The 25,776-nt window shown below is 36.7% G+C and overlaps 1 protein-coding gene across 1 annotated transcript in view; it reads left to right on the top strand.

Moving 5' to 3' along the window:
• The window catches only part of LOC5564932 (ankyrin repeat domain-containing protein 29), a 43,544-nt gene that overhangs the window by 6,063 nt on the left and 11,705 nt on the right, over positions 1-25,776 (top strand). The window contains exons 2-4 of the mRNA XM_001649220.2: positions 5,588-5,686; positions 17,690-17,788; positions 18,188-18,286. Coding sequence (XP_001649270.2) covers positions 5,588-5,686; positions 17,690-17,788; positions 18,188-18,286 — 297 coding nt within the window. The remainder of the gene's footprint in view (positions 1-5,587; positions 5,687-17,689; positions 17,789-18,187; positions 18,287-25,776) is intronic.

Here is a 25,776-nt window from a genome sequence, read left to right as displayed (position 1 = left end):
TGTTGTATGACATAGTAGAATCCTCTGTTTTTTCATAAAGTTACCACTTAATGTTACCTTAAGTATAGATCCTAGTTCATCTGCTTGAAAAAAAAATAACATTTATTTAAGCCTCAAGTGTCTTGCGATTAGTATCAAGAAGTTCCATGTATGATCGTAGAAATTTATCCACGTGGATTACAACAATTCTCGGTCTGTCTGCTTTGTGCCATTATTTGCACTAAAGTTTGAACCGAAGTACACATGTACCGGGTATAGCGTGGTACACTGACTTATAGAAGAAGCGCGTTCGTGGTTCAACACAAGTTGCAAGGTTCAAACCAAAGTTAAACATTGGTTTTGTTGTTGGAAAGACTTACTTGGATATATTGCAGGAGATTAGAGAAGAGTTAGAGGAGAAATACCAGGAACAATCACTGGAAGAATCTATGCAGAGGTTTTTCCGATGGTATTCATGGTGATATCTCTAGAAGGATTTCTGTAGAACCTTGGAAAGATCCCTGGCGCAGTCCCTGGAAAAACTTCATGAAGAATCTCTAAAGGAATACTTGGATAAAATGGTAAAAAAGTCCCTGCAGTTATCTCTGGAAAAATACTTGAAGGGCAGGGCCGGATATATAAATGTGGGGGCTGGCCTTTTTCCAAGTAAGCTTTTTTAGTATTATAGAATGGACTAGAAGATTATTTTCCACATAACTTTTTGGTTGATGTTCTAGTTACAGTTCTAAATGCCAGCATTCTGTTTTGAAAATTAACCTTAACAGTTCTTTAAAAAGTATTTTTGGTTCAAAATACTCTGAGATGTGAATATTGAAAAACAGAGTATAAGCACTTGAAGACCGTTTCTTCGCCCTTCAATATATCTCAGTAGGTTTTATTCAGAAGCCTTCCAAGATATCATGATACCCCACCACCTCCTTAAGCGGCCCTGCTGAAGGGTATCCCTAAACAAAATTCCCTGGAGATATTCTTGGTTCTTGAAAAAATCTCTGGGCAAATTTCTGGCAAAATTACTGGAGGAATATATAAAGAAGTGTCTGGAGGAAACCCTGTTGAGAAATTTGTGGAGGAACTCCTGGATGGGATTTAGCACTCGGGAGGAACATCTGAATGAATATGCAAGTCTGAGAGAATCCGAGAAAATCCCTGGAGGAACATTTAGAGGAATTCATGAAAAAAACCTACAAAAATTTCTGAAGTACTTCTTGAAAAAATCTGTGTAGAATTCCTTAAGAGCAAGTCCTGATAGAATAACAGGAACAATTCTTGAAGCCCTATTGAAACCGGTCTAAAAAACTAGTTGTGATCAATAGTTCTTCCAAGGGAAATCTAATAAGGTTATCAAGCTAAATCCTTGGAGGAGTCCCTAGAGGATTTTCCGAAAGAATCCCTGAAGGAATGTTTCGAAGCATTTCAGGAGAAATCCCAGTATAAATTCTGGAATGAATCTCTAAAGGCATTCCTGAAGGATTCCTTGGAAAAAATTCTGAAATATTCCTTGCTGGAATCTTAAGGGGTTTTCCTGAAGAAATTCCTGGAGATTTTATTGGGCCCCTGTCAAGACTGGTCCAAAATTTGCGGATGCAAATAAAAGTTCAAATAAGTATGCGATGAAATGATTTATTCGAATCTATGACATTTGGTCGAATGACATTTAGTCGAATGACGTGTAGTCGAAATGGACATTTGGTCGAAACAAATTTAGTTGCTTTGAGAAGCATATGATATTTGGTCGAAAGGACATTTGAATAGGGATTTTCCAAATTATTTCACATAGTGACATTTTGTCCTTATTAGGCACTGTTTGCGCTAGTTCTACTCTACTTTTGTCACCTCAGTCGACATTTCTCACCTCACCCGATACACAGAATAAACTCGATTCTCCAATTTGAGTTTCTTTCTTGTCTAAATTATTTATCAAACTATTATTACTTATTATCTCATCATATTTGCCCTATATTTTAGGTGGAAGTCACAATAACCTGATTTATGATGAGTACAAAATGGTATCTTTATTATACTATCATATAGGCGGCACTTTTGATGGCGACAATAAGAAGCGTTGACCATCAAAATTGACGCTGTATAAAAGTTCATTTTATATTCAATTATAGGGGCCTTCCTTAGCTACAAAGCAAAGCCATGCTGAAGGTGTCTGGGTTCGATTCCCGGTCGGTCCAGGATCTTTTCGTAATGGAAATTTCCTTGATTTCCATGGGCATAGGGTATAACTGTACCTGCCACACGATATACGAATGCGAAAATGGCAAGTTTTGGCAAAGAAAGCTCTCAGTTAATAACTGTGGAAGTGCTCATAAGAACACTAAGCTGAGAAGCGGGCTCCTGTCCCAGTGAGGACGTAATGCTAAGAAAAAAAAATCAATTATAGTTCTCAGCCCAACCGTTCCAAGTCTGGTCTCTGCATCCTAAATTCCTAACCAAGTTCATACGCTTTAATATCTGAAAATCACAAAAGTTTTCAAGCACGCACACTGAATATCATTAGATTATTATCAACAGCTTTATAGGAAGAACGATGAAATTTAGAAAGAATAATAAATCCAATAAAACTTGATATTCTTATAGCTGAATAATACCAAAAAAATACTAACAAAAATGATTGGATGGCATTTTTCCAAAGAATGATGATATTTTGAAAGAATAATAAATTCAATAAAAATGAACAACATCGATCAACTTGAGGAAACTAGTTTTAAATTATTTGACAGAATTACATTCGAAGTTCTGCTGTACCGGATGAAATAAAACGGCCCAATTTGTCAACAAACCATTACAAAATAAACGTCCGACCAAATGTCATTCGATCATACGTCATTCGACAAAATGTCTTTCGATGAAATGTCCTTAAGCCGTCCAAACGGCATCACCGTAGTTGGATAGATTCAGACTTTTTTGTGTGCACCTATCAATTCGTTCATTATTGGCCACTTCCCTTTCCAAAAGTGACTCCGCTTCGGAAGAGGAGCCTGTTCAGGTTTATTGTTTGGCAGCATCAAACTCCATCATCCGCATCTCATAGCTCACACACGTGTGATTTATTCCCACAGCAGAGAATGGAGAAATAGCCTCCTGAAAAGTTTCCTTTTGATATGCCCGAAAGAGCATGTAAGGGTTATGTGTATGCTGTGCTTTATTCTTACCGGCAGCAGAAACACGCAGTACAGGCTTTTTTATGGCAGTTGGTGACCGACTTTTTCCCCATCATAGGCCCAGGAATGGATGCCCAGAATGTGCCAAATATTTTCGACAACAACTCACATGCTGCTTCGGAGGATACATACCGAATCTGAACGGAGAAGGATGTTGTTTATTACAGTTTTCATCGGGTGCCGTGCCTCAGTAACCCAATTAGAGAGAGAGAGTTACGAATCATTTGGCGACGGAAGCCGTCGAAGTTACGCATTTTGATATACCGGTGAATTTAATTTTCTGTACGGGATGCAAACTTGAACGGTAGATCCATATATTACATCATGTGTTAAGCGTACAGCAATAAGTTAGTGCAACATAACGATTCATATACAATCACAGTCTCCACTCCATATAACAAAAATCAGACATTGGGATTTGTTTCTATTCCACAAGTCGATCTTCAAGCGTTGCTACAATTTCTTTTTCAAGGTTTATTTTAGAAATGCGTTAAAAGTGAATAGTTTATTTTTACATTACACTAGGAGCAGAACCATATTAATGGATCATCGCGAATTGTATCAAAGATGGAAGCAGAATTTCGATAAACACCCGAACGCCTAAGTAGTTACAAGAACACGCTCTATCGTGTTTTCATATAGAAGAATGGTTTTATCAAGAATTTACGGACTCTATTGAAATGTTGCAAAAAACTGTGACCTTACATCTTACAGCCTTCTTAATCGTTACCTTTGCAACTAAATTTGCTCCATTTTCCCCTCATATTTTCAAAGTTTTGGGATTTTCAGGTAAACTTCAACCATTTCCTACCACACTATAGAAACTCCATTGCACAACTGAAGTGCAAATATCTCTTCGGCTTTCAAATCCGCACCAGCAAAAACCACTTTCGACGCGATTCACCCAAGTCATGGCCGCCGATGGTGTCGAATGTACTCCCGTTTTGTGTGCACTTCCTGAATTATTCAAAATGTTTAATGGGCTTGCTGCTCTCGTTTACGTCATATTTTCAATTTCGGCACCACCGTTTGCCTTCAAAATTCAGTGTCCCGAGAGGAGGGGCACCCCTGTGGATCCTTGAGTTGTTTGACAGGCATGGGGAGTTTTGTTACGTAATTTAATTTAAAAGTACTCGCCCGCTGAAGATTTCCTCTCTGCAGGACCGAAAAATGCCTCATTCTACTGTCCAAATAAGAAAGAGTGTTGGTGTATTGCTGAAGACGAGAAAGGTAGGGTAAGGGATTGAATAATCGACAACGTGCTGGTTTTCGGCTCATTGGTAGAATAAACTTTATATAAATTCTGCAAGAATTTATTAGAATTTATATGTAATTGATATGTTTTAACAATAAAACACATCGAGTGTCCCAGAACAAAATTGTTTGTTTTTTTTTCTAATTAAAAACAAAAATTATTTATTCTGTTTTTGAAAACGGTCAAAAATTAGAACATCAGGTTTCAGTTTATAACCGGCCAAGGAGGCCATGCTGCGAGGATGAAAAGGTTGTCCAAATGAAAAGTTGGCTGTTTGTTAATGCTCTTCTGTCTGAACTCAAATTTTCAACTTGTTTTTTTCTATTAGTTTCAGGTCTTGAAAACCGCAGTGGATATAAACAAGCAGCCAGGCTGCTGTCAAGCCTAAATTTTCATCAAAATGATCCGAGTATGTCTAGAAGTTTGTGGTCATTACCTCGTCACGCTAAAAAATGTTATACATTTTATGTGATACAAACACTATGAAATATTAAAGGTGTTGAAGGAACGTTCTACTTGGTCCTTTTGAAGCGTGTAGTATTCAGATTTTTTGCAAAATATATTCTGAACTAAAACACCGTCAGAAACTACCCGATTCAGCTGATTTATTGAACTTATTGCCTGCATCGAACTGTAAAAGCTTTGTGTGAAGTATTTTAAGTGTGAACCTTGAAAATGGCAAACAAACCACGGTTAGCACTGGTAGAAAAAAATGCGTTCAAATTGAATGAACAAAATGTTCCAGACCGCACCCCTCAGATGAAAACTATTAAAAATTTGGTTTTGGAGCCAGTTTTTAACGTCAAAACCTAAAATTGAATAATCCCCCTCAATGTTGTTGAACCCAATTCAATTAAAAAACAAGTCTAGTACACAGCATTGAAGATGGCCTCATAGTTGAGGTCGAAATACGCGTATTTGTCAAATGATACAAATTCTAGTGGAATTAAAAGGTAAAGCACTAAATGCGGTTTACATTTATTCTTTTAATGTAAAATATACCAGTATATTTCGTTTCAATAAGGCTCAACATTGATGCCAACTTTGCTTTCTATATGATAGAGAATTTTGAATATCAATGGTTTGCCCGTTTCATCGGTCGAAATACAATGCGTTTACCCTATCCGAATTTTTCATGTTTTCTCGTTCTTTTTCCTTGCAGGACTACACAACGCCACTAATTTTGGCTGCTGCAGGAGGGCACACGGCCTGCGTCATAGAACTGCTGGAGCAAGGAGCGGACCCCAATGCAAGACGAGTTGTAAGTAGCACCTACAAAGCCAAAAAGTTTCGTAGAAGTAGAGCAATAATTTTAGGTAATCTCTCTGCATTCGCAGATCTACCTGCTAAAAAGTTTGGGGTGGGGTGATGGGAGAGTAGCAAAATTCCAAATTGTCTAAATTAGCTACAGTTCTCGAGTGGACCCTCGAGCTCAAGTGGCTACCGGTTTGAGGCTCACGCAATTTGTTGAATGCTTGTACCGCATGAATAATTCATCGTCATCATCATCATAAGCAGAGGCAGTGCAGTGGTTTGCGGCGGATTCGTGGCATTTGATTTCGGGCAATTTATTTTTCCATTACATGTGCTATTAAGTGCCCTGGATGAGTCCGATGTTTGTACTTCACATGATGATTACTTCATTAGTGACGCGCAAAGGCTAAAACCTGTGCCACCGTTCCCATTTATGTTTCGGACACTTAAGGCATGGGGAGGGATGTTACCGTCATCCATCTAAAAGCATTTAAGTTTCAATCAATGCTTTTTGCTGCTTTTGTTTCGTCCATAGCAAATATGTCTCAACTTTCTAATATTTCAGGTTGGCAAAATAGACCACCTTGAACTGTTTTGCACTGCAGTCTCATTGACGTCTTTTATCCGCTAAAATGTTTTCGATGAAGCATAACTGAACATTTTTTTTTATGAACGTAGTGTATTGCATACAACTATTTAATACACCATCAGGATTTGCTCACTCAATGCTGTGGTGAAGCTTAACTTTCGGTACCTAGGTTTTTTTTTGCCTTTTACAGTCTAAAACGACATTGTTTTTTTGCCGAAAATTCTTACAGAAATTCCTCATGGATACCTCTTAAATTTTCTTCAAGGGGTGCTTGCATGCATTCCACAAAATATTTGTCCTCTATTGATTCCATTTGAAATTGTTTCAGGTCTTCTTTAACCCTCTAATACCCAACCCCGCCTTTAGACGAGGTACACTTTGGAATTTTGTGTATTTTTTCGTAGCTCGGGAATCAAAATGATTTTATTTTTGGCTTAAACCTTGACGCATATGAGAAAAGTTTTTTATGGCTTTTGAACTTTTTTGTATTTTTGAAAATTGTTTGAAAAATTGTATTCTTATAGAATCTACAAATGCCTGGGGTTTATTTAACGTGTAATATAAAAAATCGTACCTTTTATATTTTTCTACTATCAACCTATAACAGAAGAAGAGCTTGGTGGTATAAGAATAATTTCAAACCAGTTTTTCCGTTAATTACACGGAAAATAAAAATGTTTCTTGAAAAATATTAAAAAGTTATTATTTTTAAAAGTACCTTTAAAACTTGAATTTTTATTATTGCCAAAAATCAGTAACTAGAAGAGGCTGCAAGAAAAAATTAAAAAGGATAGGGATGTTCAAAAATAAAAATTTTAATAATCAAAAACCAAAATTCATAGATTTGCGAATAAAAATAAATCATTGTCCAAAACGTGTTTAGAACGATTTTAGATAACTTAAATTGATATTGAGATCAAAAAGGTTAAGAGATCCGTACAAAAGCTTCTTTTTAAAAATTCTTAAGCGACTACTGTAGGTATTCTTCTTGAGATTCTTCCATATGCTCTTCCAGTGCACTGGTGCAGTGGTTTCCGCTAGTTATTTATGTACAGTTTTCTACAGAGACTGCTCCCAAAATTTCAAGGTTTCTGCAAGAAATTCCTCTTGATTTTTTCCGAAAATTAGATACCTTCAAGAAATCCTTTAGAGATTTCTCCAGAAATTTCAAGTATTTTCTTAGAAATCTTAAAGAATTTTCTGAAGTTGTCAATTCTAGTCCCCTTCAGAGTTTTTCAAATTATATCACTATCAGGACTTTTTTCTAATTTTTTTGGAAATTTTTTCTTCTTCGCAAATTTTTACAGAGATCATCTTTAAATTCATCTCTGGAAAATATGAGAAAGAAGGCTTAATTTAATTTATCATTAATAATCGATATTTTTTCTTTAAAAAAAAAGCTGTTATTTTTATTAATATTTCACAGCAGATGTTGTGGGCTTCAAGGATATTCATGTCCATATACATGTCCAATATATCAACTGTTATTTGAAAGCTCTAGAAAACTTATTTGGAAGACGATTCTTTTGATTTGTTCTTATTGCGTATCAATTCTAGTTTCTATGGCCCAATGTCACCCCTTCGAAGGGCTGGGATTACATCAATTTTCCTACTGATTTTCATACTGACATCGATGTGACGGTGTACGAAAAAATATTATTCAAGTAGACCGCACGGTATTAACGCGAAACCTTACCTTGGTACCTTTTCATGAATGTAATTAATTGTTAAAGTTAAGCTTACATTTTCCAAGTGCTTTTTTATTTCCGGAATCGAAATTCCTTGCTATTAGTGTTACAGTCCACTAAATTTCCGATTCAAAAGATTCAGCAGGATGGATCGCCAAATTCATCAGACGCTCAAAACGGCAAGACAAATTTATCGCTATATATGTTTATAGAGCAATGTAGACATAAGTGTTGACACGAATGCACTTATAGTGTAAAGTGTCGTTAACAAAAAAAAAAAAAACAAATTATCAACAACTTAATTCCTCGTGTTTTCGACAAACTATCTCGTGTTGGTCTTTCCGAAGACGCAACACTATTCAAAGGAAAATAAACAAATTTCAATTACTTTTTCAGAATTTTCAAATTTATTACCATCAAACGCATAATCATATTTAGCAAACCGTTTCTAACGAAATTGCGACACTAGTTTAAAAATAAATCCGGACTTACGCGTTTTTGGCCCAATCTTACCCTCAACGATAGTATATGATAAGGTATAGCTTGCCCTACTAACAAGCTGGATCTGAAATACTTTTAATTCAATTGATATCTTCTGCGGACAGTTAGGTGCGAACCTTTGCCCTACAGTGTTGTCAGGATTTCTGTTGTGTGAGCCGAAAAAATCCACTGCGAACTCATGCCCCGTGGGACTTTTAGTTCCAAATTACTCAATTTTTTAAATATGAGAGATATTGAGGTTTTCAAAAACTAACAACAGTTTGAAAAAAAAAAAAAAAAATCAAGGCAATTTATTATTTTTTTGTATTTTAATGTAGTTTACACAGATTCGTTAATGCATTTATTGCTAAACATAGTTTGCTCCTAATAGTTGCGATATTAATGAGATTTCTTCGAAAAACCTTTCAAAGTTACCCCGTTTTACGGTACCTTAAATACAAGTATCAGAAGCCCATTGATCCAGACATGATTTTAAACACGTTTCTCAATACAACTAAGCGAAATTTGTACAAATATTTTTTTTAATGATGCTACTACAAATATTAAAAATAACTCAAAATTTCCCATTAATCCATCCTTATATGTTCTGAAATCTCCTCGTACCTAGTTGTGCAAGTACAAGTCGTCTCGGAAATAAAAGAAAATCAATATTTGTATCACCTATAATTTAATGGTTTTGAAACCAACAATATGGTAACACTGCTAAGCTTCTTTACAAAGTTTAGCTTAGCTTAGACTGACCACACATATCAATGGTTGCTATTCCGTGCTTGACCGAAGTCAGTGAAGATGCCCAAAGAATCAACTAGAAGTTCGGCTGAGATTGGCCATAATCTCCTTCAGCGTGCATAATTCAGTGCCTCTATTCATACAATAACGGCACCGGCCACGTCCTTGCAATCAGGTGGGATTGGGGGAAGGAATGTTAATGTGTAACCTTTGCTATTTGAAGACCGAGTTTGCCTCTACATCGCTACAAAGGTCACTGAGAAGGATGTTCGTTAATCGGAAGGATCGTTGGGTCACAGGATTTAATTTGATAAGCGATAAGACCATGATATACACTTTTTTTTGTCAGATATAAACATGCTGTTATATATAATATTTCAATTGATATGAAAAATTTTAAAGAAGAAGAAAAAAAAACAATGTCAACACTTGAAATGGCAAACCATTCAAAGCTTTTTGAAAAAATATGAACACAGCTACAGCGTGTGTTACCATATTCCAATGATATGAAAAAAAACCAACTCGAATGGCTGGACCATCACAGAACGCGTTTATGCCGACATTTACAGTGGCGAACCATTCAAAGTTATGTTTCAATTACAAATAAATCATTGTTTCAATTACAAGACATCAACTACATATAAGAGAAAAAATCTGTAAAACGTAAATAATTTATGAATAAGAGTTTATGCCGACACTCACAGTGACGAACCAATCATAGTTTGTTGAAAAATCATTGACATCCCTCCGTTGTAACGATTGAATGTACAGTCATACATATTTCACAGTTTTGGAATGAAAGCATGAAACAAGCTCCCTAATTGATCCTTCATCCTCGATTGAGCAGCCATAATCCACTTTCAGCTTTGAGTACTGCATACGGACTATATGAGAAACGCGACTCTTTCTTCGCACTCGTACCACGCGGACCGAACACGACTCCATAGAAGAAATTGGCCAATAATTAATAAAGATTTGCTTGCAGATAAATTTAAGAAGTAAGAAAAATACAATTATTAAAAGACTGTTAAAATATTTTTTTAAGCAATGTCTGGAGAGATTTTCGTCGGACTATTTGAATATATGCTTGAGAGAATTTTAGAAGAACTCATGGATAATATTGGTATGCTTCACCTTAGAGTACACGAAAGAAAGCCTACAGATTTTATAAAGGTATTCTGCAGGTAACGCAAAACAAACAAGACAGACTCACGAACATGCTTGGTGTGAATAAGTTCACACTCGCCTGTTCGGGAGAACTAATCAAAAGAAATGGCAAAAAGTTCGTGAACATTTCTTCTTCTTTCTGGCGTTACGTCCCCACTGGGACAGAGCCTGCTTCTCAGCCTACACAGTTAGAAACGTGTAAATTTCTGAGACGAAGATACTCTATGCCCTGAGAAGTCGAGAAAATTTCCAACCCGAAAAGATCCTGGACCACTGGACCAGTGGGATTCGAACCCACGACCCTCAGCTTGGTCTTGCTGAATAGCTGCGCGTTTACCGCTACGGCTATCTGGGCCCCTTCGTGAACATTTACTCGCGAGTGATCGAATAAGGTCTTATTTATTATGGTTTTGACCTATGAGGGAGGTACAGATACTACACACGAAATATGACACAAAGTTTTTTCAAACTGCAAGAAAACTCCAGCTTTTCAACGACAATCAAAGCAGACTTAATGACAAGTGCTGACATGGAAATAGGGCCAATCTTTTCAATTTTTTCGTTTTTATTGGAATAAGCAAAATGACGCGTATTTGTATACTTTACATTATATCAGAATAAAATATGCTGACATTACTTTTAAATAAGCCTCAATGCATTCTCAATTGATTTTCGTCTTTTAACATGATTGTCCATTGTTAAAGATCCGGGCTCACAATGACAATTCGTGACAGCAGAATCTCAGCCCACCATGACGTACAGAAATTTTGTATGATTATTATTATAATTATGATTCTCTTCTTCGAGGTCAGTAAAATTAGCTCAGATAAATTTATATGCAAAATTATTCATTGGAGTACGATTTATTCGTGCTATTCGGAATTCGAATCAAGGTGTTTGGAATATGAGCCAGAATGAACACCGTGTTCGACATTTGAATCAATATGCTGTTCTTCACTTCTACGTAAAAACAATACTAAACATGTTTAAATATACATTTTTTCATCACACCCAACAGCTAGCAGTTAGACTTTGCGAAGGAATTGAAATATTCATAAATATTAGTTTATTATTGCTCATCAGATGCATCTGAAGCCCCTGTTGACTAAGTGTTCGGAGTATGAGTCAACACGGTATATCCTTCAAAACGACAGTAAACTACTAGGTTGCAGTCAAAAAACTTTAAAAACCAGAAAGCTCGGAGGTAAAACAGCTTTTTTTTCAAAAGCGCAAATGACTGAATAGATTTAAACACGTTCAAGAACCACTTTAGCTTCGTTTACTCCCGAGTACGACAGACGAGCGTAAATGAGCATTTTGTTTCGGTTCAGCAGACATGTTCGCCAAATTCCATCACTAATCTCAACAGAATTCAACAATCCGCTAGCGATCAAAAGTTCTTATTAATAGACTGTTTCACTTATATTAAAAAAAAAAACATCATGAATTTTGAGCTGACGAATACTGTATAATATGTTATAATCAAATTCTCATGTTTTGGTGGGATCAAAACCGGTTTTGAGTATCCGAATGGAACTTTTTTTTTATTGAAATCTAGATGAAAAATCATAAATGTTGTGTGGTCGATGATGTCTTTGGAATATCCACACCACGCCCTACCAAAATTGGTTTGGAAATATTCTGGAATGGTCAAATTCAAACGTTAATGGCTCGAAGATCTTGTAAATTGGAATAAAAAATCATGAAAGTTGAACGATTATACCATACAAGCGCATGAAATTAAGGACTGTTCATTTTATAAAGTGGACACTTTGTTTATGCTATATCTTTTTTATTTATTGATAAAATCGTAATCGGTTTTCTGTGTATCGTTGACCTATTATTCTGAAATGCAATGAAAATATAAAATCTTTGAAAATGCTTTTGGTTGAAGAGCTAAATAGTTTTTCCAAAAACTCTTAAAAAAAGCTGTCCGTCAAAGTTTAACATTATTTTTCGCAAAACAATCCTTATTTTTATGAACAAATTGTATGTTTGTATCCTTTACTATTCTACTAAAGGTAAAGCTTTAAAAATATCAATTATATTCCACCATTCTATGACATTAGGTAACTTTAGTGATTTACCCATTTATGGCCAAATTTGCTGACACACCATCCTTTCACTCCCAGCAAAAGAGAAAAGTAAAAAGCGTGTTCAAAACTAGTTTGGATTACTAAAGAAACTATATTAGTATAAACGAAAGCTAAATCGTGAGATTAAACTACAGTCTTAAGTATAAATTTTACTGTTTATGGTAGTTTTACTAAAAAGTCTCATACTTTTAAAATCATGTACGATATTTATCGATCTACAGCAAATTGTAAACAGTTTTCTCCGAATTTTTCAATTGGTAATCTCAGAATAACATATTATGAAAATAATATGTGGAAAATAAAATCGATTTTATTACAGCAGTGTTGCCAATTTTGATGATTGTCAATGTACTTTGATAGGTCTTCTAAGAATAAAACAATTGTGTTTCTGTTGTGCTTTGAATGTGACGTGGGGACTTATTAAGTAACTCTATGAAGGCGTAAGTTATTAGTCATATTAATACTATATTAGGACTTCCGTCAGGACGTACTTTTACATAAAAAATTCTACTCATATCAATTCCCATCAAATTTAAAAAAAAATTTCTTTAAAAATATACGGGAAAATTGATTTTATTATATCTGTAAAATTGTTGCTCCAAAAATAACTTGATTTTTTCCATCAGGCTTTTGATTGATGATGCTTTCGAAGAACAAGCCTTTTTTGAAAATAGAAAATATAAATTATCGAATTTTCCAGCCAATTTCTTACAATCATTGATTTTGATAACCTCAAAAAATCGACCGATCTAATCGTTGTTCCATGTTCGTGTGAAATTTAATTATTTTGGAGAATTTTTATTATCACAACATTGTACAATACTAGTCGAACGATGTGCAAAAAACCGATTGAAATTTCATTGATTAATAAGAAAGATACAGCATGCACAAGGTGTCCACTTTATAAAATGAACAGTCCTTATGAACATTGAATGTATCAGATCCTCTTGGAAAAGGTTACTGATGTCCTACAGTGCCCAGAATGGCCAAACTTTCATAAAATTCCTAGAGGCTTATAACACTCATTTAGAGTTAAAAAATGGAAATCGGGTAAAAAATTATTTAATTTTTAGAGAGTTTGAAAGTTATTGTCCATTTTTTGCCTTTCAAGCTTTTGTTTGTAGCGCTTCTCCTAGAGGTCGAAAAGTTTCAGATATGTTTGGTTTCAAAAGTTAGTCAAAGTATGATCATTCATTTTTCCTTTCTTCACAAAGCTTAGCAGTTTTGGCGTGCAATACTTAAAACTACTTTTTGATTAATTCGATGTAAATTCTGCTCAGATTGATAATGATAATGATTTTTTGCAAATTCCTTTATGGATATTTTTCTTCATTTCTTCAGTATTGATTAACAATGCCCCAAAGTTTTAGATTGATCGATGTTTATTTTGAATTTTAAAACCATGTGATCTGTAATGTTGTCAGCTGCAACGGACCTTATTGTATGTTTCAAATTTCGTAAATATCGTTCTCTAGAAATTACAGTTTCTGTACTAAATCATGAGCAAGTCTGTATTGGACACTTGCTTTTGCCGGGGCGAGCAACGAGGGCAGGATCAAACATGTCGCGCGTCGGTCTCGTAAGCGAAAAAGTGGCGTGATCGGTGAGTTCGGTTGGAGTAACTGAAAAAGTGCCGCGATCGGTTAGTTCTGTTTGATCCTTCGACCTTGACGCTTGCTCCTGGGCAGTGCGTCAAGAAAGCCCGAACAGTTTTTTTTTTATTCTTTTTGGGTCGCGCGCTTATTTTTTTTCCTGAGTTCTTTTTTATAGCCGAGCAAACGAGTGAAGCCGAAAGTGGATTGTGGCTGCTCAGTTAAGGATAACGGATCAATTGGTGAGCTTGTTTCATGCTACTACTAATCTATAAAATATGTATGACTGCACATTCAATCGTTACAATGGTGGGATGTAAATATGATTTTTCAACAAACTATGGATGGTTCGTCACTGTGAGTGTCGACACAAACTCTGATTCATGATTTATTTATGTTTACCATTTTTTTTTCAGAACACCTCTTATATACCTTTATTTTTGTAATTAAAAAAACTTTGAATGGTTCGACACTACAAATGTAGACTTGCGAAAGGTTCACTTTATTCAACAAACTTTGGATGGTTCGCCACTGTAAGTGTCGGCATAAGAATAAGAGTGTTCTATGATGTCCCAACCAATCGAGTTTTTTGTTTCTTTTCAAATGAGTAAAATATAATAACACATGCTTTCGTCCTGACAGCTGTAGGAATGTTACATTTAGGTATTTGTTCAACAAACTTTGAATGGTTCGTCACCTCAAGTGTCGGCATAATTTTCCTCTACATAGAAATTGTTCATATCAAATGAAAATATTATATTTACATATAAGCATGTATATATCTCACAAATCATTGTTTATCATGGTCTAATCGCTTATCAAAGTGAATCATATGACCCAACGATCCTCCCCATTAACAAACATCCCTCCCAGTAACCTTTGTGGCGATGCAGAGGCAAACACGGTCTCCAAAAAGCAAAGGTTACACACTAACATTCTTTCCCCAATCCCACCTGACTGCAAGGACGTGGCCGGCGCCGTTATTGACCCTGTATGAATAGAGGCACTGAATTATGCACACTGAAGAAGATTATGGCCAATCCCAGCCGAACTTCTAGTTGATTCTTTGTGCATTTTCACTGACTTCGGTTAATCACGGAATAGCAACCATTGATATGTGTAGTCAGTCTAAGCTAAGCTAAGCTAAGCTAAATCATGAGCAAGTCTGTATCAACCGGTCCCATTCGAAAAACAAACTTTAGTCTTTGTTTTGAAAATATTCCATTCGTCAAGATTCGTCCCTGTTGCCGTTTGTCGTTTGAAGCCCGTGAAGTTTGAAGACTCGTACATCCAGTCCATTTGTATGTATGTTTTCAAGAGTTTTTGACTACAAACTGGTTGTTTACTGTCGATTTGTTGGTTATACAATTAATTAGTCTTGCAAATCATGATAAATCACATCTTGCTCGGTTACTCGTGAGTAAACATTCCTGAGTTTGTTTGAATTAGCATTAGCATTTGGCATTTCGCACAAATTCGTAGGTGGTACAGTCCTAGACCGTTGTATGAGGGTTGCCTCCTTTCCGTCCGTTACCAAAGTCAGAGATTTGGGATTAACCTCTAACTCTTAGACAAGATGAACGCATCTTCTAATAATCGAGAGCTGTCCTGGCCACGTCCTAGCGAAAGCTGGAAAATGGGAAAGGATGATTGATTGAACACCTACTTAAGAAAGATGCAGAGAACTCTACGACCTCTCATAGGTGTTACGGGATGTTGTGGAATGTTGATGGAAAGGGTAGTGCCATAGGATACGTTCGGTAGACGTTCTGGCCGACAAATGGTTAGTATTTACGCATTGTGATTATGCGCTGTTGATCAGAACAAACTCACCAAATTCCTTTTTCGAAAATCCGCTGCAATCTGTCGCTCTTTTAATAATGAACAATAGCGTAAGCCGTAACTTAGCACTGCCCATCAAAATGCAAGAACCGCAGATAAAAAAAAAGAAATGCAAAACGAATTTAATTTCTAGTGCATTTTCGAGCAAAACGTAAGCAATTCGAATAAAAGTAAAAAACAAAGCTTCACAAAACATCTTCAGATGTAATCTACGATATTAAACACATCTATCGCTTCGAAAAACATGTTTCCACAGGACATTTGCACGTGGCGTAGCACCGCCGAATCTAATTTTCACCAGCGGAATTGAAGAAAAAAAAAAGAACGCAGACGAGATAAACGTGACATAAAATTCAAAACGCAGCCGCCCGCGCGCATGGCTTGCTGCTATCAGTAAACGTTCCTGAACTTGTTGCTACTTGTTTGCAGGTTCTCCCGAGCAAATGGGAGCTGCTTCGTGATGCGAACTTTTCCACCACTGATCTCGATAACTCCCTTTCTCGATGTGTTCCTGGTTGATTTTCGTTTCCGATTTCCTCTCCGTATGTCGATATGCCCATTATGAAAGGTTACTACACCTGATCTCATTGATTCAACACAGTTCGAGAACACGAAGTGACGTTTATTATTTTCTTGGTAACGGAATGGTTTTCAATTTAGTAATTCATTATCAGCGTGTTTTTTGTCTTGATCTTTCCATATCTCGATAGTCCCTTCAATATTGTGAAGTCGGAGAGTCGACTGTATTTGCAAATGTTGAATAAATATACGGAATTCATTTAATTTTCACAAATCTGTTACAAAAAATGAAAATTAAATGTATGAAAATTGGCCCGTTTGAAGGGGTGACATTGGGTCACAGAAACCGCATAAGGAACAAAGCATTTCTATTTCAGTTTGATAATATGTACTTGCCAATAACAGAGAATATTATGCACAAAAAAAAATCAAAAATTTAAAAAAGATTTACATTTTTTTAAAAGTTTAACATAATATTAACAGAAGTTTTTTTTCAATCTTTTTCGATGATTTGTTTGAAATTATCTACTTCTCCCAGATATCGTATTGGAATACGAAGGTTTTAGATTCAAATCCCGCTTTATAGTTGTATTTTGTTTTTCGACCATGATATCATTATTTTATGCATATGAATGATGATTCCAAGCAATCAGCAACAAATAAATAACACGTGCGTTGCGTTACGGCAATCTGACTCAATTATCATCAAGAGTCCAAATCATGGTGTATTTTCATAAGACACATTGAAATCATGATATCATGAGTCATAAGCTTGTTTTAGGATTCTGATTTCTTTTGACATCTGTAATGAATGCAACATGGTTATTGCAAATAAATATTTCAACTAGGGAAAGAGTACCAGTTATGGCCATAGTGGTTCCCCATTTGGCCATACGGGAAATTTCGATAACTTTCACATATTAAATCATTTTGAATGTTTAAACATAAAGATACATCTTAAATCTTACTACTACAACACAAAAAATCTTTCAAAATGTAATCCCGTATGGCGAAATAGGGAACCATTTTGTCCATAACTGGTTTTGCATAACCCTATTTGCACAGAACTTTCAAATTATGTTTAGATTCATTTTCAAACCTACGGTAGTCTTACTGGCAACCTTTATCCAATGTGTTATTTTTGATGAAATTTAACTTACCAATTTTTGTGAAATGTTATATTTTTCAAACAATCGTTGACTACATCATTCGTAAATTCTCACTCAATATTGTGAGAAGGTTAAGTTTTTGGTACCAGTTCCTTTAGCATTTTTTTTCTATTTCCAGACCGGAACGACAGCGCTTTTCTTTGCCGCCCAGGGTGGCTTTGTGGACGTCGCTAGAATACTTTTGAAATCCGGAGCACCCGTGGACTGCTGCTCGGTTGTAAGTAGCTATAGCTGTAGCCATTCGCTCAGTCTAGGAAATGATCCTTTCTTATTTCCCCTCAACCATATTAGAAAATCCTTTTGCTCCATGTCAATTGCTTTTTTTAATTTTAACGATTGCTTCCCAACCAATACCCGCACTAGCAACGTTTCAACGTCTAATGCACTATTCTCCAGGACACTTTTTCCAAGCACTATGTCACTCTCAACCTTTCCCAGATTCCGTCCATAGTTGTCGTCCATGTCCACGCCTCGGTGCACTGCCATAACATTGTGTAAATGAATATTTTTTAATTAAATCCTTTTTCTTTCTTCTACTATGCTGCTGCTGCGTTGCCGTTTCTCACCTTCCGGGACGACTTTTGGTGCGCGCTACGAAATTTCCGGCATTCGGAAGGACGGAGGAACGCCACTGTTCGTCGCCTGTCAGGGCGGTCACGAGAACATGGTTAGCGAACTGCTCAGCTACGGGGCCAACGTTCATGCCTGCATGAAGGTGAGTGGTTTAAATTAGTTTTCATTATTTCACTGATTTATTAATAAACGCTAGGTGTGCATCGCTGTTTGGAGGATGATGATAAAAAAGCACTAAATTTCCTTTGAGCGAGTTTCAAATACTTCTAAGAGTTGAGCAAGTTTTCGGAACAGTTTGCAATGAAAATCAAGTGTCGAAAATAACTGGGTATAATAAGGTGGCCCAGAGCAAATGAGGTAACCAGCAAAGGCAATTGAATGTATACCAACAGTTACTATGGATGCTCTTACGGCCTTTGCGTTAATTTATTGATAACAACGGCTTACAGTATATTCTTTAAAAAAATAAACTGCATTTTTAGATGGTGATCCATCAACAGTGAATTCCATTTGAATTGAACTAATTGTATTGCAAATCGTCTGGTCAAAAGAGGGTGATGTATTGAATGAGATATGTTATTGTCCTAAATTTATAAGGAGTGGAAAATGTAGCTAACTGAAAAGATTTAAGAGTGTTGATATGACGCATGACCTAAAACAAGCTTAGAAGAAGTTACACAAAATTGAGTTCGGGGTAATGGATTTCGGGGTCTTGGTTTTCGGGGTACTTGACCATTCGGGGTATTGACTTTCGGGGTGATGGTTTTCGGGGTAATGATATTCGGGGAAATGTTATAGAATCAATCAATTCTACTATGATTACAGTTCTCTACATTGAAAAGATGTAAAAATATCGATTCTTACCATTGTATGTTCAGAATTGGAGACAAAACGGTAGTCTAATGACTGCTTATAAAGCAGATTGTAGGCCGAGCTGTCAGTTATCATGAATATCACGTGAGTTTGGATACTGAGTTCACCGTAGAGTGAACAAACATCTCATAAATACTCCGCCAAAGATCGTCCTAAGCACAAGTCGGTCGAAATCCAGGGCGTTTGCAGGTCCTCTTCGAGGATCCTCCACGTTTCATGCCCGTAGAGGACTACCGGTCTTATCAGCTTACATGGTACACTTAGGACGAGTTTACCAGACCGCAAGGTCTTGTGGAGCCCGTAGTAAGCTCGACTTCCGGGAATGATACTCCTTGCGACGTCAGATAGCTGAGATGTGCTACCTCGTCGACTTCAGTAGAATCAGATTCGTAGACGACGCCCTGCATCTTGTTCATCGTAGGATGGGAAGTAATTTCGACGACGGTTCCGTGGGCTTCGTGGTCGTACGGTTGGCGGCGTCAGTCGTCTAGGCATATTGTGCCACGAGGTGTGGGTTCGATTCCCGCTCCAGACGGTGAAAATTTTTCGTCAAACGAAAAATTCATCACTGGGCTACTGGGTGTTCCGTGTTGTCCGTTGCCTAATGTTCGTGATTGTTCAGTCTGTGCAGCCTTAGACCGAAGACGGTGTAAATTGTCTTTCTTTAGTGAGCTGGGTCATTTTAGTCAGCTTACGGTGAAGATGAATCGAAGCCAAACCTCAAATTTTCAAGAGCACGGATCTGGAGAACCAAACATCCGTTTAAGCTGAAAACTTAATCGATTGGTCACCACCAGCGAGTGACCAATCGATTAAGTTTTCAGATTAAACGGATGTTTAGTTCTCCAGATCCGTGCTCTTGAAAATTTGAGGTTTGGCTTCGATTTATCTTCACCTTACGATGTACTGATTTCAAATTTATACGAAGCATGTACCTAGTTCCACGGCCCTCCTTGGTCATTCCTATCTTCGCTGCATCTTGCACTCCGACCGCTAGTTCAATAGATGCGTAAATGATGTAAGGGTTTGTTAGTGGCGTTTGTGGGCTATTTTGCGTATTTGCTTCGTTTGGTAGTGACATGCAGCACATAAATTTAGAGAATCAATCCGGTGAGTTTGTTCCAGTATGATACTTTTTCTTTTGTGAGCCTTCCGGATCGTTTTTGTCCGCGTCGTGGAACTTCTGATCGTTTCTTGAACGGAAAATGTTATTTTCGGAGTTTGATAATTATGTTCAGATAGCGCATTCTGTCCGGGCGGGTGTTACGCAACTAACAATCGGTTGTGGATGCTTTTTAACCGTTCGATGACCCTGGAGGGATCGATTCTGCTTTTCGTATAATTTTGAGCAGAAAAACCGACTGTGTTATCCTAGAGTGTTAAGTTCGAACGCGCTTCCTTTCGTTTTTCGATTATCTAAAAATACAGTACCACCCAGTACAGTTTTTCAATGGGCACAGTACAGTTTTTCAATAGGCGTGATTTTTTTTTACGCGTATCGTTATTTTATACAATCCGATGACCCTGGAGGGATCGGTTTTGCTTTTTACTGGTTATTGAGCAAAAATATTACTGCACAATCGACAAGCATTTCGCGAAATACTATTTATACTATAAATAAGCTATTGTTTTTTCTTTTGATTGCCGGCATTCAAAAGATTAATTTGAAAACGCTTAAACAACAAATATTTATGGTCTATCGCCAGCTTTCTAGGCGAATCCTGACAATATACCTTCCCCAACCTCCAACTCCGTAGCACTTATGAGGGTGTCGCTGAGTCGGTGGCCTCTCGTTAAGTAAGTGCTGCATCAACATTTCCTTTCCCTATCCCAAGTTACGGTAAAGATGGGCGTGGCCGGGAATAGCGATATTCATGCTTTTAGTATTATTGTTTATGATTTGAACAAGGTATACTCCCCTGCCTTGTTCTTGAAAGTAGTCAGGATGAGATTATTAAAAAGAAACATGAATGTTGCTAGTATCCAATCTACGAAGTATACCGTAACTACGCTAACGCTAACGCTAACGCTACGCTAACGCTATTTTGCGTATTTGCTTCGTTTAGTTTTTTGCGTAGAAGCAACACCCACCTGGATCGCCAGGATCACCACTAGACGAGGCATGTTTTGCCTCGGCCATCAGGCCGGGATGTTGTAACGGCAATCAAAATAGTTTATTGACTGCTGTCGAGTCTCTCTTCCCTTTTCACGGTTTTCGCTATAAACACAGATAACAGATGATTATGCTAGAGCAAAAATCTTCTGAAAACCTGTGTAAATATTCAAACTAAAACACGTTGAAATCACTAGCACCGTCACACAGCTTATTGCGTCAAACAGTGATGAATATCAGAATCTAGAAATGTTCCATTATCACCACTGATATCGTCATGGGAACTTAGCGATAACAGCGCCACCACGATGTTGCTACATGTGTTGCCATTTAAAATGACCGTTAATTATCTTACACAGTTCTATAATCGAGCTTAAACGTCTGTTATCTGTAGTCTTGAGCAGATATATCGGCGGCAATCTCAGCTATTTCAATAACTTCACAAGATTTATTGCGCTAAAACTTTCTTCAGCTAAATCATTGCTATTAACATGCTATGCTAGCAAACTTGCGGAGATTGATACGGCTTATATCACTAGAAAAGATTATCGAAATTCAGAGTAACCCGGAAATGATGACTATGTCCCGAACTCAAGTTGAGGATTCTAATATGAATCATCAAAACTTTCTATATTTGTCTTCAGAAAACTGACATGATTCTTATTAGAATCCTTCTACGATTCTTATCACACTTATTTTAACATTTTCATTATAATCCTTCAAGGATTTTCCACTAAATGATGCTCCATAGAATCCTCAACAGAATCCTTCCAAGTCTCTTACCAAAACTCATCCAGGATTCTCATCAGAATCTATTACGCATTCGCATCAGAATCCTTTGGACAATCTAATTGAAACCCTTGGAGAGCTCATTCCAAACTATTTCCAGTATTTTGATCGAAATTCTTTCTGAATTCTTCTTGGATTTTAATTTAATTGCTTAAATTAATGCTGCTTATTTCAGGATTCACATAAAATCTTTCATTTCTCATCAGAATCTTACCAGAATTTTCATTAGAAACCCTTCAAACCAGACACTGTCAAAGATTTACATCAGGAACCTTCCAGGTTTCTTATCAGAAATTCCAGTGATTTAATGTTAAAACTTCCTTGGATTCCTTCTAGGATTCAATGTGGAAGTACAGAACACATTTTACTACGGATTGAATATAACCCTCAAAACAAATATGAAAAGGTCATCACATCAGGATTGAAAATTTCAACGAGTTTGTACCAAATACCCACAGGGGTTACGCACATCCCTTAAATGCGTTCGTTAATAGCACCGACAGTACCGTAAAGATGTTTATTATTTCTTCCGGCACGTGTGTATTTTTTTGAAGCGACAGCAACATGTCGCTGAAATAAGGGAGAAACAGAATGATTGACTTGCTGTAACTGTAAAGTTCATCAAACTGGCCTAAATTACAATGCGATTAAAACGGATATTTGGCGATGACAGCACACGTTCGATACATTCAATCAACTGCGAAAGATAACGAAGAAAGTACCGCCGCTGGCAGTGACGGATGCAAACTGGGGAAGGCAGTCACACAAATTTACACGGTCTGCTAACCTACTTTCTCTGGCGAAGGGAGATTATCCCCAAGCACGAGACCCAGGATATCAGTCTAACTAAGTGTTGTTTCTTCGAAATGGTCTGCCCAATAAAGACACGAAATGAACACCCACGGATCCTTCTTGGAAACTGAATCCCTTGCGGGTATGCAGAAAAGAGCATATAGCTAACGGGTGCCATTTATCATCGCTCACGAAACGTGAATTTCTACACTTTGTCATTTTGATGCGAAAGAAACATATCGTTTTATGTTTTGGAGTTTTGTTTGAAGAACTGTATTTTTTATGTATAACGACGTGTCAGGTATCAGACGACCGGCTCTAAATTTTCGTAAAACAAAAAGATCAAGAGTTAAAGATCATCGTCTACGATAACGGATTCCAATTTTACTTCACATTTTGGTATTACAATGCCTCTTGCATCAGCAATAGAATAAGTTAAAGTTTCGAGAGGATTACCAATATCAAGTTTTGTTTGCAAAGAAATGTTAACATCAAGTTTGCTATCGATATATGTTTCATATGTATTAGAAACGGCTCGAAAACATTTATATCGAAGCTAATAAAATTGGGAATAATTTCATGGGATGTTTGAAATGTAACAGGATGCATGATCAGAATCAAAATCAGCGTGAGTAATCAGTTGGCTATAATGGTGACTAGAGTCGGTTAGGACCAAATCAATCGTAGAAGAGTTTCTATAAGAGGAAAAACAAGTAGGGCTATCAGGGTATTACATTGAGAAATATCCTCAAGAGCTCCGTTATTGGTATTGCGGTGTTTTGCATAAAAAGCATCCATGTACAAATTAACTTGCTCTCCAGTGCATTTAAAAGGCAAATGGGCAGCTATGAAAGTAAATTTACAAAGCTGAAACATCCACAGTTTCAAAAACTTTGGTTTCAAATGACCAAAAAGTTGATGATAATAAATCTTCGAGCTGTTTAGTAGAATACCTATAAGTAGATGAAAAAACCAAATTTAGTACTATACCATTTAATTCCACTAGAGTTTGTATCCTTTGACAGATACGCGTATTTCGACCTCAACTGTAAGGCCGTAATATCCTCAAACTCTAGTGGAATTAAATGGTATAGTACTAAATTCGGTTTTTTCATCTACTTAAAAAGTTGATGTTTTATACGCCTATGACTAATGATAGCAACTACCCCACATGCTCGATAAGTCGATAGTCATTACGATAAACAAAAAAGTTTGAATCTCTTTTGAGTTGGGATCGGGGTTTCAAATAAGTTTAAGTAATAACTGCTATATGTATGTTATTACCTTATAGAAAATTAAACAGCTCGTCCTCTTTATCAGTAGAAGAACAAGCATTTCGATTTAAAATATTTAAAAAAATATTTGGATCCATTAGAGAAACGCAATCCAATAACAATTTTGAGAGTGAATTTTACACCAACTTGGACTGCTTCAGCCATTGTAGTGGATTTGAATAGTGCATGTGTCATTTGAGTTTTGATCAACAAGGAAATAATCATAATGCGGAATCCAATGTTATTGGTCAAACTGAATGCAAAAAGTTTTGCAGTTTTTTATTGTAGTTTTTTGGTGTGTAACTTCACTTGCTCTTGCTTGGATTACGGTTCATTACTAATAACAACCTTAGTCATTTATTTCCCTTAAAACCGGTATCTTAAATGCATCTAATTTTAGTCTCTACTTAGATTCCTAGCAAACTCCACGATCATTGTCAGACTTACTGGCAAACTTTTCTTCAAGACGATTGTCTTTTATGCTTCTGTAATAGGCTCCAAATTTATCAATATATCGATCCTTTTGACCCTCCATTATAAACAAAATAGAACCATCACCATCAGCACAAGCAGCTTGAAGTATATAGAAGTGATTTTAAAGCAGTCTTCCCAAACGAACACCGAACACGTTGGTTCAGGCGGTTTCGGTACTCTCCTTGTACTCTGTTTTCGTGTACAAACCGAAACGCTCGAAACTGAACCTAAACCCAAACATGTGTAAAGTGAACATCGGTGCAAACGCCGGTTCGAAAACCGGTCCATTTGTACCTCGATTGCAACCGTGGTTCAAATTTTGGTGCAAATCTTCGGTTGTATTCGAGCTTCAGAATGATGACACAAACGGAGAGACAAAAAAATGTTGATATCCACGCTTATCAATTTCTACTTATCGTGTCTTGTTGTTTGATATAGTAAAATCCTTGTTTTTTTCATAAAGTTACCACTGAATGTTCCTCAAAGTATTGATCTCAATAAATTTGCTCAAACAAAACGTTTATTCACGCCTCAAGGGTCTTGCGATTTGAACCAAGAAGTTCCATATATGATCGTAGAAATTTATCCGCGTGGATTTCAACCGTTCTCTGTCTGCCTGGTTTGTTCCATTATTTGAACCCAAGTTTGAACCAAAGTTTGAACCGAGGTACACATGTACCGGGTTCGGTTTGATACACTGGTACAGAGACAAAGCGCGTTTGTGGTCCAACACAAGTAGCAATGTTCAAACCAAAGTTGCACATCGGTTCGGTTCATGGGAAGACTGTTTTAAAGTGATAGGTATTTAGTTTCAATAAGTTTTTGGCCTTCTTTGCCTACGGTCATATCTTCTTCTGCTGTTGCCGTTAGTCGACGGCACCTCAGTATGCTGTGATTGCTACTTCTTCGAAAAAAAAAACACACACACTTTCCAAGCTACTGTGTTTATTGTTTTAAAACATGATTAAGTTGCCGGTGCAAATCACAACTGGCGAAGAAGAAACCCCAATTGATCGATCCAACTACCAGAACAGACGACAATCGCCAATCCCCAATTCGTTCGTCAACGAAGAGATGCATAAGAATATAATGAAATGAAGATAAATGATGCATGCAGACAATTTAGGCTTAATGGAATTTTTGCTTAATAGATCGTAAAGCGAACGATACTTGCCTCCGTCAGTTTGTGTCCACTTCCACTGAGGGCACTGCCAATCTCAGCAACAATGTGACAGAATATGGATAACCAATAGGGTGTGGCTTATTTTTTGAATGTTTTCAAAAGCAAATGTTCGTTTGTTCTTTTGTATTCCAGTA

Source organism: Aedes aegypti, chromosome 2 (assembly GCF_002204515.2).
Source record: "Aedes aegypti strain LVP_AGWG chromosome 2, AaegL5.0 Primary Assembly, whole genome shotgun sequence".
Taxonomy (NCBI): Eukaryota; Metazoa; Arthropoda; class Insecta; order Diptera; family Culicidae; genus Aedes; species Aedes aegypti.
Note: the sequence above shows the minus strand (reverse complement) of the source record. Positions and strands in the feature narration are given on the sequence as shown.